Source organism: Ascaphus truei, chromosome 21, assembly GCF_040206685.1.
Source record: "Ascaphus truei isolate aAscTru1 chromosome 21, aAscTru1.hap1, whole genome shotgun sequence".
NCBI classification, from domain to species: Eukaryota; Metazoa; Chordata; class Amphibia; order Anura; family Ascaphidae; genus Ascaphus; species Ascaphus truei.
Window position 1 is genome coordinate 8,314,447 of NC_134503.1, and position 14,259 is coordinate 8,328,705.

The 14,259-nt window shown below is 42.1% G+C and overlaps 1 protein-coding gene across 2 annotated transcripts in view; it reads right to left on the minus strand.

Annotated features, from left to right (window-relative positions):
• QSOX2 (quiescin sulfhydryl oxidase 2) overlaps nucleotides 1-14,259 on the minus strand; it is a 55,019-nt gene that overhangs the window by 6,521 nt on the left and 34,239 nt on the right. The window contains exons 9-12 of one of the 2 annotated variants that reach the window (XM_075578853.1): nucleotides 13,695-13,817; nucleotides 11,396-11,546; nucleotides 1,514-1,702; nucleotides 210-263 (exon numbers count right to left, since the gene is read on the minus strand). In XM_075578853.1, the coding sequence (XP_075434968.1) occupies nucleotides 210-263; nucleotides 1,514-1,702; nucleotides 11,396-11,546; nucleotides 13,695-13,817 (517 nt within the window). The remainder of the gene's footprint in view (nucleotides 1-209; nucleotides 264-1,513; nucleotides 1,703-11,395; nucleotides 11,547-13,694; nucleotides 13,818-14,259) is intronic. The other variant, XM_075578854.1, reaches the window with a different exon arrangement.

Below are 14,259 nucleotides of genomic sequence, written 5' to 3' on the forward strand. Positions count from 1 at the left end.
GGTTGGAGGACGAAAACAAACTTACAGTAAGGAGGGCCCTGACCCAAGGGGCTTACAATCTATAAGGAAGGGTAAGTGGAAACATACGGTACAGGGGAGTACATTAAATGATCAGAGGTTATGAATTCAGCTTACAGACATTTCATGGACAGAGAAAGGATTATGGGAATTGTAATAGAACATCGTGAAAGGCAGCAAAGGGCTGATACCTTTAGGGAGACTCGCGTGTTCGCATATGAGGTTCTGAGGTGACGTGATGAGCGCTAGAATCAAACAGAGGGGGGGAGAGAGAGGAGAGGGTGTGTCCTTGATGGAATTAAATACTGTCCACGTTGGCTTAGTGGACAGGAGCAGTGAAGGAGAAGCATGGTGGGGAGACACGCTTTGGTGAGCCGCCTGTGGTCACAAATACACGTCCTACACCCCACTACACACAAGATCCGCACACACACACACACACACACACACACACACACACACACACACACACACACACACACACACTATTACAACCAGCGCCCACTCCACCCCACAACCATTGGAATACTTTGCAGAAGGAACTTATTCTCAACCTATTTAATTAAATTACAAAGCTAGGGGACTAAACCCTATTTTTTTCCTTAGCCTATGGGTACAAAAAAAGGGCACATTTACAGTCATTATTAAACATTTAACTGGAAGCAACAAGGTTAAAAAAAAAAAAAAAATACCTTGGTGTAAATCTCTTAGAAACACAAAAGTACAGATTTAAGCCCATATTATAATCATAGATCATTGTCCCACTAAGAAAACAGGTTAATATCTTTCCGGCGCTATAGCTGCCAGTATCTTTATTAATCACTGCCCTGAATGGATGCTCACAGGCAGCATGACGCATTATCGCAGCATTATTCAAACGTCATTTCGGGGAGAAGCACATAAGTGAAAACGCACAACCCATTTTGCATTTAAAATCGGTTCTGGCTGCTAACCAGAAATTCCAATCTCCATGAATTCCACTATCCAACGGTCGGCCAACTCCAGTCCTCAAGAGCCACCAATAGGTCGGGTGTTAAGGATACCCCTGCTTCAGCACAGGTGGCTCAAACTTTGAGCCACCTGTGCTGAAGCAGGGACATCCTTAACACCCGACCTATTGGTGGCTCTTGAGGACTAGCTGCCCACCCCTACACTAAACCCTCTGCTTCACTTGTCACGTGACATTGTGAAATGATTCTATTCATCTTGCTCCTCTTCAGACCTTCCATACATACCATGTACATATTCATTCCAAGAATCTTTGGTTGCAACAAATACACGTAGTTTGACAGTACAAACTGTCACACTCCCTTATGACCCAAATATTTTTCATAACCCCCTTTCTTATTTTCAAGCCAGGAACCCATGCCGTTCCAAGAATCATATACCATGGTTTCTACGCCGTCCCCTTCTCTGTTATTGCTCCGTCACCCTCTGGAGTTATAAATAACAATTTAATAAGTAGGGTTACAAGCAGTTGTGGAATTAAACTTACCAGCGAGCCTGTTATTTACTACATTGTGCTTCCTCCATAGCCATAGGACAGCTTCATCCAAGGTTTTCACTGTGTCCATGGACTCTTTGGCCATCTCCTCAAAATGCTGAGCACACTCCCGACAGCCAAAAAATTCGTGGATGTATTGTCTCATGGTCTGCAGGACAGCGCGAGGGTCATCTTCAAATACTATAGGAAGATATTTTTTTTTAATTTTTTTTTAGAGCATGCTGGATTCACGTCCGTTTACAACATAACTCATGCATCTCTTCAACAATATGCAACAATACAAGAAAAAAAAGGAACTTATTTACCCAGCAGTGATATTGTTTTGTGCAACAATACTTATGGTAGCTTTTCAAAAATCATGAAAATGTATGGGGAGGGGGGCAAGGATACCTTTGACCAGTCACATTACCTTGAATCAGGGTATTACAATGTTACCGTATACCTCTGCCTAATAGAAGCGCCCTACACACTATCAAGTATTCTATTTATATCCCGTGTCTTGGTTTTGACATGTTCCGACATGCATTTCCATATCAAATATCTTGCTTCGACCCTAAATATCAAATGACTGGATAGACAGGATAGGTGCACAAGGAAGAATCCTTTTCAAAGCCAAGTGAAATATTCATAGTGGTCTTTCAACAAACTGAAAACCTTTTGCAAAAACACTCATTGGTATACCCGTTTCTACACAAATGCGTGTTTTTATGAATATATAACAGTCAAATTAATCTTTTCAACTTCTTTAGAAATATCCATTCCTCTGGGTAACTTAACATCAAATACAGTAGTACCAAATACCTGCTCAAAAGCTAATTTTAATGTATTTCACTCTCTGACCTTGCAAATTGATCTCTAGCATGGTATATTAAATGGCTTGGTAAAAGGGGAAACAGTATGGCTTTTCATGAGTAGTTCTACTGGCCGTGCAGTAAAAACAGGACACCAGCCGAGGGGTGTAAGGATCTAGGGCCAGCTGAAATCACAGGTCATTTGAAGATATCCAGAACTGTGCTCTAACTTGACAATTTGCACCTTTTGTCCACTAACCCATCAGTGTCTGACGGGGTACATTAGTTTTGTAACAAACCTGTAACATAAGTCACATGTAAGCCATGCCCGCTCTCAATCTGTACCAAGCACTATGCACTGATAAATGGGCAATACAAAATAGCCCTACAAATTAACTTCATGAGCAATTCCATGGTATGGTACCCACATCATCTCCCACATCATCATGGTACCCACATCATCTCCCACATCTCACAGATCCACATCATCTCCCACATCATCATGGTACCCACATCATCTCCCACATCTCACAGATCCACATCATCTCCCACATCATCATGGTACCCACATCATCTCCCACATCTCACAGATCCACATCATCTCCCACATCATCATGGTACCCACATCATCTCCCACATCTCACAGATCCACATCATCTCCCACATCATCATGGTACCCACATCATCTCCGGTGAGTAGCAGCAAACAACGTAACAAGGGAGCCTTGCTAAGTGAATCCGTTAAAGACACATTGCGCGCGGAATAAGATAGTCTTTAAAATGGGTATAAAGCTCAGTGATAACACATCCCTACAATTTAGAGCATGGGGTGGACATCTCCAGTCCTCTTTGACTGAGCCACCTGTGCTGAAGCAGGGATATCCCGACCCGTTGGTGGCCCCTGAGGACAGGAGATGCCCACCCCTGCTTTAGAGCATTCCGGACTTTGCACCAGAATTGCCCACGCAGCGTACACCCTGTAACCAGAGCCTGACACATTGGACTAGGCTTTCCTCCTCCCTCCCCACCACGAGGGCCTGGCATCGTGCCACTGCCCACTTTACTCAAATCAATATTTAACATGCTCGCAGCACTCATGTTTTGCTGCTCCTTATCAGGAACCGAGGCGGGAAAGCTGAGCCGAAACAGCAGGGGGAATCAGGATTCGAGAACGGAGGCATTAGTTTCAACACAGACAAAATAGGCTTGATCAAGGATAAAAAAAAAAAACCTGCACTGGGAAGAGAAGCGCAATGTAAAATATTCAACAGGACAGCGGTGTGAACATGGAGGAAAACAGACAGAACAGCTCCCCCTGTAGGCTTCACAGAGTCAATGTAGGGAGTAGAACATATACCATGTATCTGGATTGCCAATGGAAAAATTGTCAAGCACTGGTCATTGATGGGAGGACGTTATCCTCCTCCGATTCATACTCCCGACAGTGAGGGGTTCTTCAACTGGTGACCGTAAGCCATATGTCAACCTTTAAGGGCCCAGATCTGGTCCTTGGACTCCATCGTGTAAGCACCTCGTATGAAATTAGCAGGAGCGCTTGTAAATTAAGGTGATGTTAATATTTTAGGTAGAGAGGTTATACATGCTTGCAAAATGTCAATTATATTGCTCAATATTTTTTCAATGTAACTAAATTACGTTGCAATAAGCTTGTAGCCCTTCGACGCTTAAATGTTTTGGAGAACCAGTTGAAGAGCTCTGGATTGGAGTATTGGTTTCCATGAGTACTTCCAAATACAGGATACCTTTAAAAGCAGTAAGGACAGGTTCCAACTTTCTGAATCTAGTGTTTTATAGAAGTTCAGATAACAGAGGGTAAGCAGGTCCCTAATGCAGCCATTTTTACCATCCATCAGAAAAAGCTTGCCTACATTTTTTTGAAGTGTTAAGAGATGTAGAGATGTTTACCTGCGTTATCCATAGAGCTGTTAAAGGTCTTAGTAATCAGTTAAAACCAACACAAAATGATGCTTATCAATAATTAGTGGAGGTGCTAAGACAATTAGCACACTGGGACAGTTTAGGTCATGCACCTATTGACCAGCACATCGAGTCCATAGATGGTTATATCCACAAAGGACAGAAGAATTTCTTTGCCATGGTCTTTATTACGCTTTTTATGATATAATGTGATTGTTTTGTATCTGTCCAACGTGGGACAGGACACAGCCGGTCTAAACTGCAGTTATTATACAAATACATCAACTCCAGCGAGGTGTGCGCTATGGGAACAGTAACGCATTGTCCAGATAAAACATTTGTATAAAAAAGGTACAGTACGTATTTATTCACACAAAAAGGTCAGAAATAACTGCTGCTCTCATTTGCTGAAGTTAGAAGCGTTACTCAATCCACGCAGGAGAGAGTCCATAGGACAGACTACCGGAAATAAACCAAAGCAAAAATCCTAGTGATGAAGAACAATCTATAAAAATAGTGTTTTTGTGTGTGTGTGGGGGGGGGGGGGGGAAGAGTTGGGGAGGTTTTACAGGGGAAGTCTCCCATAGGAGAAAAGTGATCTACAGCAAGTTTAGTTGGTTAAATAAAGCCGATTGACAATTCTTCCACGGTGAACAAAAGCTTTGGAGGGTTCTGCAATCTTTACCCAATGTTCAGTGGAACTAGAAGTTAGAACTAGAGGTGCATTGTCTGTGTTGTGTCCACTGTTTGCATAATAATTATGAAGTCCTCATTCTTCAAAACAGACACAGGTAGGGGATATGACTAAACTCCGACAGAAAAATGGGAAACGCCTATTCTAACTAGTAAAAACCTTATTTTAAGGTTGGTTGAATCTTTCAATGGAAGACTTGAACTTTAAACGCCGAAATTAATATTTTTGCGACCTACAGTTCTACGAGACTGACCTTTTACATCTTTACTGGAAGCCACAGACCAAAAGTATACACACCAATCACTCCATGGTAGCCACTTGGGAATACCTCAGCCACATAAAAGGGCACCAGCATATAGTCATCTTGTGACATACTGGAGAAACAGGCTTTTTAAAATAAAAGTTTGGAAAACAAGGAGAAATGCATAGAGCTGGTCATTTAAATATTACAAAATAAGAGAGCTGCAACCTCTGCTCAGACGTCTAATATTGGCGATTGAGCAGACGCATAAATAAAACACTGGCTGCTGATAAGATTAAAGCAGATTAAATGTCAGTATTAAAAGAAATGCTTCAAAACAATTTTTTCGAAAGCCAAGACATGTATTGCGGGCAAAACAAATTAAAATGGCCTAATGACTCAAAACACAGAAGCGCAATTCTGTCCACGGATGCACAGCAGGGAGAAGATGGATGGACATGTAACCTGCCACTTTTTAATGAGTCGAGTTCATAGCCAAATCCAGATTACATTTTAACAAAGTGTATTAATACTGAATGAGTCTTCACAGAAGGGGGGAGAAAAAAAAAACGAATTTCATTGATGGAACAGAAAACCAGAACTTTTGCTGTGTTTCATTAGAACTATTATTTAAGGGGAAACAATTCTGGAAAATGGAAGTTTGTGCAAGGAACGCATTTCTTGCTAACAAAATAACTACTGTAATGCATGGTAAAATTACAAAATGAGCCCATCTTATAAACATTTTTTTAAATTATATTCCAAACTGCATCCAGCTGGAATTAAGAGGATAAATGCTAGATGGAGGTACAGCAGGGGGGCTCACCTCCAGGACCCCCAAGAGGTCAGGTTTTCAGGATATCCCAGCTTTAGCACAGGTGGCTAAATCAGTGGCTTAATCTACACTTATAGTGCCTGTGACGTTGTGGCAAAACAAATGTATTGCCGCTGTCGCGTGCGCTAATAGTAGAAGCGACGCGATGGAGCGACGACCTGTTCGCTAGCGCTGGGAGTCAAGTCAATTTGATTTTACCAGCGACCGCAGCGTGACATAGTCGCTGTCACCGGCACTATACGTGCAGCCTTAAAATCGAAGACAGCTGAGGCAGGGACCGATCGAGCCACCTGTGCTGAAGCTGGGATATCCTGAAAACCCGAACCTGTTTGGGGAGATGAGGGGGAAGGGGGAAGGGGGCTTAAGACTGGAGTGGATCATTCTTGAGGTACAGCTACGTCAACCTTATTTTTAGGTGTAGAGGCGCTTCGCGATTAAAACACAAATTATGTACAGCAAGGGGTGGCCAACAGGTCAGGTTTTAAGAATCCCTGCTTCAGCACAGGTGGCTCCATCAGTGGCTCAGTTTAAGACTGCATCACCTGTGCTGAAACAGGGATTTGCTGAAAATCTGACCTGTTGGTGGCCCTTGAGGACTGGAGTTGGCCACTCCTGATCTAGATGAAACCAATGGACAAAACCTGTTTTAGTGAAAGATCTACACATGTATACATGAAACAACTGCATGATACCCCTCTGTATAAATGGTATCTTACTACATCCCACCTGTTATGGTTAACCCCCCTGTTAATTGCAGCTACAGACAATTAACCAGTCTCCACCTGGATCGGACAGGTAGGGAAAGCCTCCTGCTTGAACTGTGGGGGGGGGGGGGGGGGTCTCTAGAGCACAGAAGGACTGTGCTGCCTGCAAGACACCCTGAAACTAGACCCTCAACAACTAGGATGCAGTGGACCCTGGAATCCAGAGTGCAGCCCCCAACAGACAATCAAGAGACTGAAAAAGGGCCCCTGCTTACAGGTACTTCTTTGGACTTTGGGGTCATAAGTAGGCAAGAGGCCTATCCTCCCAGCCCTGCAGATAGGGACTGGGAGAGTGACTTAGCCCTTGCACAGGAATAGCATGTTTAGGTGTGCTTCCTTAAACTGTATTGCTTAAAGCTACGGGCAGAATAAAAGCCAGGGTTTATTTTCCCAAAATAGGTCTCCCGGGTTGCACCTCTTCACATGTCTTTTTTTTTTTGTTTCAATTTTTTTTTATTGTTTTTCGAGAGAATGACATCATATAGCATGTTTTAACATACATCTGTTACAACTTCAAATTTTACAGCGAGAAGCAATAGTAAATCTTACATAACACCATGAATCGCATTTTGTTGTCTTCATTTCTTACATACCGGTATTTGTTTTCATCTGTTGTATTCTACAGAGCTTTTGTTATTTTGTTTTCAATTTTTACAACATATTGGGGAAGCAGCCGCTTCCTAACACCCCCCCATAACACTATTTTTGCTTGTTGTACCTGCTCCCTCCTGAAAACTCAATAAAAGACAAAATCAAAGTGGGGGAAAAAAAAAAATATCAAAAACATAAAATTATCCTTTGTATTCTTCAGCTCAACACCCCTGCCAAAACAATGGCGCACACACACACGCACACACACACACACACACGCACACACGCACACACGCACACACGCACACACGCACACACGCACACACGCACACACACGCGCACACACACACAGAAAAAAGTGCCTTATTCCTCCACTCAAGTCCCCAGCAGCCTATAAACACACTGCAATGTGCTGCGGGCTTTTCCGACAGCAAGAGAAGAGTTAAGATACAAAATGGCTTGTTTTTTTTTTTTCTTGTATAAGTCCTCAGAAGGATCTTCTGGTAACATCTGCCATGTATCATCGTGTAATCCTCCTTTTCTCCTTGCTCCCAAACTACCGCCATTCTGGGTTACCCTAATCTCTAAAGTGGACAATAACCATTAAACCCCCCCACACCCCTCCTCCTGCTCCCCCCTCCCTTACCTGGTGCTGGAAAGGATTAGAGCCCAGCGTGCTTTTTACGAGATGGGATTTAAAACAAGATATAAGGAGAGGGCAAACCTCCCAAGACATAATCCAGCAGTCGCAAACTGACCTAATTCTTTGAGCATAAGAAGTGGTCATCACATTTCTGTGGAGATTTTTACATGATCAAGACAAGTACAGTACCACTCGTTTATAACACGGGGTGCACAATTCGTAGGAGATTTGGGTTGCATTTGCTCGTCGGCCAGTCAAGGTTAGAAAACACCAACAAAGGCAACTGATCTGAACAGATATTAACCCTTTCACTTGTAGGTGACCCTTTAAAAAAAAAAAAAAAAAAGTAGTAAATTGTGTGCAATTTATTTGGAACCATTGTAATTGCAACAATGCAAACACAGACGGGTAGAAAAGCCAGTGGTGAAGTGCCAAAATATGGACTTTCTGCTAAACATGAACTATACAAATCTTATATTACCACTAAAACAAAAAGGTTAGGGGCAAAGGAGGGGGGGGGAGATTAGGAACGAGTCAATTTTCTTGCATATCAATGATCCTTCAGTTAAAATGAACACAGTCCTACTACTTTGGTCTGAGACTGTGTAAAAAACCAGGACGACTATAGAACAGCAATTTCCATATTCTGCTTTAAACAGAAAGCTGTGCAATTCTTCCAGCTGTAACTATGGCCAAGTGAGCTGCCTCAAGCAAAACTGATACATTGCCAATATCTAAGGGGATGTAAAGGTTACAAAGCACAAGCTTGTGGAGAACCTGCTTGAAATACAGTATATTTCAGCCCTAAATATCCCATCTACCCGACAAAAAGGTACATGGTTTAACATCAAGCTCAAATTTGTCTCAGTATCTGTAGTAACCCCACAAAGATCTTAAAGCCGCAATACCGCCCAGAAGCCGCTGCCAGTTAAACTCCATGTTCTCCGAAGAACGGACTGGTCTTTAAAAAAAAAATTAAGGTTTATTTTTGGTTTAAAAATACTTTCTTTATCTCTAGAACCTGGCGGTTACACCATGTTAACCTTTACACTGTAATGGGCTACAGGGAAAGCCTCATTTTAACACTTCATATTTCAAAAGCTTCTATCCGAGTGTAGAAGTTATTATAAAAAAACAAAACCCCAGCAGCTTTGGAAAGGACAAAATCAGAATGCCAAAAAATTGCTTTAAATACCTTTATTTAATCTGCTCAAATCAAACGATTCATAGCAACAAGCACACTGGGCTGAGAATATATCAACCAAGAGATACTTCAGGTTCGGGGTCTATGAAAATTCTACCAGTTTAGAGCAGGGGTGGGCAACTCCAGTCCTCAAGGGCCACAAACAGGCCAGCTTTTCAGGATATCTTTGCTTCAGCACAGGTAGCTCAATCAGTGGCTCAGTTGAAGACAGCGACCTGTGCTGTAGCAGGAGATATCTTGAAAACCAGGCCTGTTGGTGGCCCTAGAGGACTGGAGTTGGAGAACTTGGCTCTTCCATTTAATCTGGCCCTGCGGGCAGCAAGAGCCAGTGCCGATCTATTCTTGACCTTTCTATACAGAGGTTACACCTTTAAGGGCACACCCATCATATCGGACACTTTCTTCAAGTGGCTTTCCATGTAATCAATGAATAACAGTATTTCTAAAATCAAATAATGAGCCAGAGTAAAAACAAAGTACACTACAGTCAATTACCCAGCCGTATATCATAGGTTGCAAAGTGCAAATCTGAAATATTAGAGAGACCTGTCTTTCAACTGTCATGATTCATAGTCCTTCAAACCATCAAGTGACAAAGTGAATTTGTGACTAACCATTCCAAAGTGGCATGGAAACAGGGCAATTTATTATTGTAACGGATTGGAGAGGAATAAAGGCTTTATTTTAAGGAGTTCTATGAGCTCTGCCCAGCACATTGTAATTATTCTCTTAGCACTGGCATGTCTCATTGTCAGTCGCTGTGATTATGATGAGTGCATGCACTCCTGCAGTACTCTATACTGTAACCTAAGGATAGGACTGGCAAACTGGCAGCATACAACCCATAGCGCACAAAGGAATTCTATCCAGTTCCAATACTGCCAACGCTCCAAACAAAAGGAAGAATTGCTTGGCAAATAAGTAAAATAAGGGTGGGAGATGGAAATACTTAATGTTGCTGGTGACAAGTGTAGCCCATGGGAATACCATCAGTGATTCTGTATGTAAACCGTTTAGTACCAAATCCCAAAGTTTGTCATACAATGCTAAGACTGCATGAGCTATAAAATGCCACAAGCCATCAGCAGCAAATGCCTAAAGAAAAGGGTTAATGGTTATCGCAGGACACAAAGGACTGAGGCATACTTCCAAAGGGAACAAAAGAAAAAACAAACAAATGCGCACAAGAAATATATCTCGAAAAGAGTGTGTTCAGGTGATAGTGATAAATTATATCTAAAACACCCAAAAAAACAATAAGTGGTTAAAGTGTATCAAATAAACAAGTGTTACCAATGTAGATGAGCGTCTGCTGCTGCGCAAAGGGTAGTCTGATCTCTCACTCCAGCGGTGGACACACAGGAGAGGAGACCAGACCAGTCGTTTAGCACTGCGCACGCATCCGGTAGTGATGGAGGAGGAATCGCGCGCCACTTCGGGACTCCCAAGATCTGGTACAGGACGCCAGCAAGGGAGAGCTTGAGATGGGACTCCAACCCACTTAGTGATCGAGCCTACCGCGGAGGTGCCAGTACCTGAGCTCCATTACATCCGTCGAGTTTTACTCACATGTAAGTGAGCAGTTATTGTTTTATCCTTTGTAATTATTACACTTATACAGGCTGTGCTTGTCTGTTCCATTTTTTGTATCGCTTTCAAAGGTTTCCCCCCCGGTGAGGGGTCGATGGACTCTGGACCTATCTTACCCTGGTGTATACAGACCGAGCACGCTTATATGAACTTACTGCCCCTAGTATTAGTCTAGTTGAGCACGGTTCAATATTTGTGTAAAGAAAAGGTTTTTGGCAGCTGCACATAAGACAAGAAGATAAAACTTAACGGCACACAATTTCTCTAGGCCAGGAGTGGCCAACTCCAGTCCTCAAGGGCCATCAACAGGCAAGTCTTTAAGCACAGGTGGCTCAATCATCGCCTCAAGTCTGAGGGCAGGTGCACCATGAATAGTGACATTTAGCCAACATGACTGCAGGTGGTGTCAGTGTGACCAAGAAACGTATTCTTCATAGTATAATATATTCTTATAAACACCAACATTGGATGAGGCTCTGCACAAAGAATTTTCAGTAATGGTATATACCATTGCATTAATAATGCACACCTCAATCGTGGCACAAAAAGAAGGCACGGTAAACATATAAATGAAAGATCTTACCTGTGTTGGCCAAGGCTTCTGGATGCACTGCAGCTTGCACAGTCAAAGTGTGGAACAACTTCCAGAGTGAACAAGGGTAACCTCTCAACTCTGGTCTGCTGCCCTGACACCCAATCCACTGAACCCGACTAGTGAGAAATATTCCAGAAATCTGAATGCAGGAAGAGAGACTGGTTAGCAAAGATTAGAGCGATAACTGTATGAGCTGCCTGTGTATGCAGTATTGTAACTGCATGCTATCATGGTAATGAAGACTGTTTGTGGGTCTGCACCAGTGAAACGAACACCAAAACACAGCAGGTAATACTAGAGTATGATCTGCTAAAGGCCATACAGAATAACAATAGATTTTCATCATCTACAAAATGTCTTCAGAGGCACAGGTGTTTTAAATCACCGGTCCTACTCCACAAGGTTCGGTTACAAGAAATTCACTGTTAAATCCGCGACCTGTTTTTATAAAATGTTATTGCGTTGGGCAGTGGTGAAGATTTTCTTATATTCCACCATTTTATAGCAGCAGAATGACGAGCAACATAAAGCCATTTCAATTTACTTAAAGTACACATTTAAACAGCAGTTCAGATGCTGAAGTGAGTTTAAAGTGCAGAAATACGTCTCAAAATGTTAAGTTTCTGCTCCAGCCGGACAAAAAAAAAATACATTCTTTAACTATAATGGGATTCAGAAATGCAAGTATTTTCTGAGAGAAAGAAAACACACCACACACCTTTAACATGGGAGAAAGGACTAAACAGAAAAGCTTACATTTTAAGAACTCTTAAGATTGATAAACCATCTGGAAAGCAGATGACATATCACGGTTTTCGATTAATTAACAGGTGTGGCAATATTTGCTGTTACAATAAAACACCCGTCTTTATTGATCAATAAAAATGAATGTACTTGATGGCATTAGGATGTATTCCAGGTCAGCTTTACTTGCATCATAATGCTTATAATGTAGGAGAACGTGATCTTTCCTTACTCTGTTACTATGACTATCCTTCCTCTAGTATCTACTACTTCAATTCACCAAAGAATGGCATAATTAAGCAATTAATTTATTCTGCAAAAAAAAACATGTTATTAGCACAATTTTATTGCCGAGAAGTATATCCAAAGCACGAAGCCAGTGCAATGACCACGATATCCAAGCTTTGCTAAAAACGCCATACACAAGAGCACAACTTTATAACGTGTAAAACGAGAGAAGGAGCGGCTCAGTGAGTAAAGACACACACTTTGGGCAGAGTTTGAATCAGGGTGATCCTGGTTCAATTCCCGGTGTCGGCTCTTTGTGACCATGGGCAAGTCACTTTATCTCCCTGTGCCTCAGGCACCAAAAACAGATTTTAAGCATATCTGCGGAGGGTTACTATGCGCTGTGTACCGTGCACTATACTGTAACTGACGTGCTTTGCATCTCATTTGGAGAAGAGCGCTATATGAAAAAATATATAAGTGCACAAAAGCCATGTGGCCCGAGGAAACTGCAACTTGTGATTTTTTGTGTGTATAAATTTTATTATTTATCTTTTACCTATTTTTTTCTCCAAATTAGTTCTTAACTGGTGATCAGTGACTCTGCAAAAAAATTAACAGGCAGAGTAGCCGTGTTTAAGTTAATCGTTCAAATTAGAGCTTTTAAATTTCACGATTTAAAATGCTAATTAAATTAAAAACCCTAAAATACTTTACATACTACAGAGAAAAAGCAAATGTTAGCATAAGGTGTATTCTTACTAGAGAGTTCATCAGAAAATGAGCCGACACCACTGTGCGATCTGGCAGGCAAGTACGTTTCTGATCACCAACAAAAGGCGGAAAAGCTTCAGGTACCACGGTGCCGCACCATGTAGTGCAGGTGACGACAACGCCGCTCCTCAAGGGCCACCAACAGGTCACGTTTGCAGAATATCCCAGCTTCCGCACAGGTGGCTCAATCAGTGGCTCAGTTGAAGACTGAGCATTCTGTGCTAGAGGACTGGACTTGGCCAGCACTAATGCAGTGCCCGGCGTGGCAATAACGTACATCTCTAGAAGCAGCCGGCCGTTTATAAAAATGCAATATGATCAACGTAAAGTCAGAATACGCCCCCAACAAATGAACAGGAGTTTTAGGGGAAAGAAAAGTATTGCTTATGATCCAAGGGGCTCTCGAGTTGGTTGTTCCTAAACAAAACTCCGCAAAGTGTCCAGATTGCTTGCTGGTTGTACTTTGTATACCTCCTTATGATCTCATTAAGTGAGACAAAGCTAATGCTACATTTTACGTAGGGACCGAACAAGAGCTCACCCGCATTTTGTTGTCGACGAGATCCAGGATTGCATCGTAAGGGATTTTGTCCAACGGCATGCTCACCAGCCACTCCTGCAGCGTCTCCAGCAGCTTCGCTACATGCGAACGGCCCGGGAACAACTAACAGAGGCAACCAAAACAAAGCTGTTACAGCGCCTGAGAAGTGGGACATCACAAAGCGTGTTCAGTTTACTTCGTGCTGAATTTGACACCTGGCGGGGTCAATGCAAAGATTGCAACAAACTGTAGGGTCCAAATCCAGGTAACATACAATCGCTCAACAAAAAGAAAAAAAGTGAATTGTCATACTATTTTGCAATCAAGAACTCTTGCAAAATTTAAGCAGACACCATTTTTTTTTTTTAAACCTAAAAAGGAGCAGAAAATAAATTAAATAAAGTACGGTGCACAGCTATATGACTTAATGATATGACTATCTAACAAGCCAACGACCAATTATTTTTTCAAATGTTGAATAGTTCATGTATTCATCCCATGAAACGCAAGACTATATTTTTCTGTGGACATCAGAAACGAAAGCATTTCAATAACGCGAGCCTAA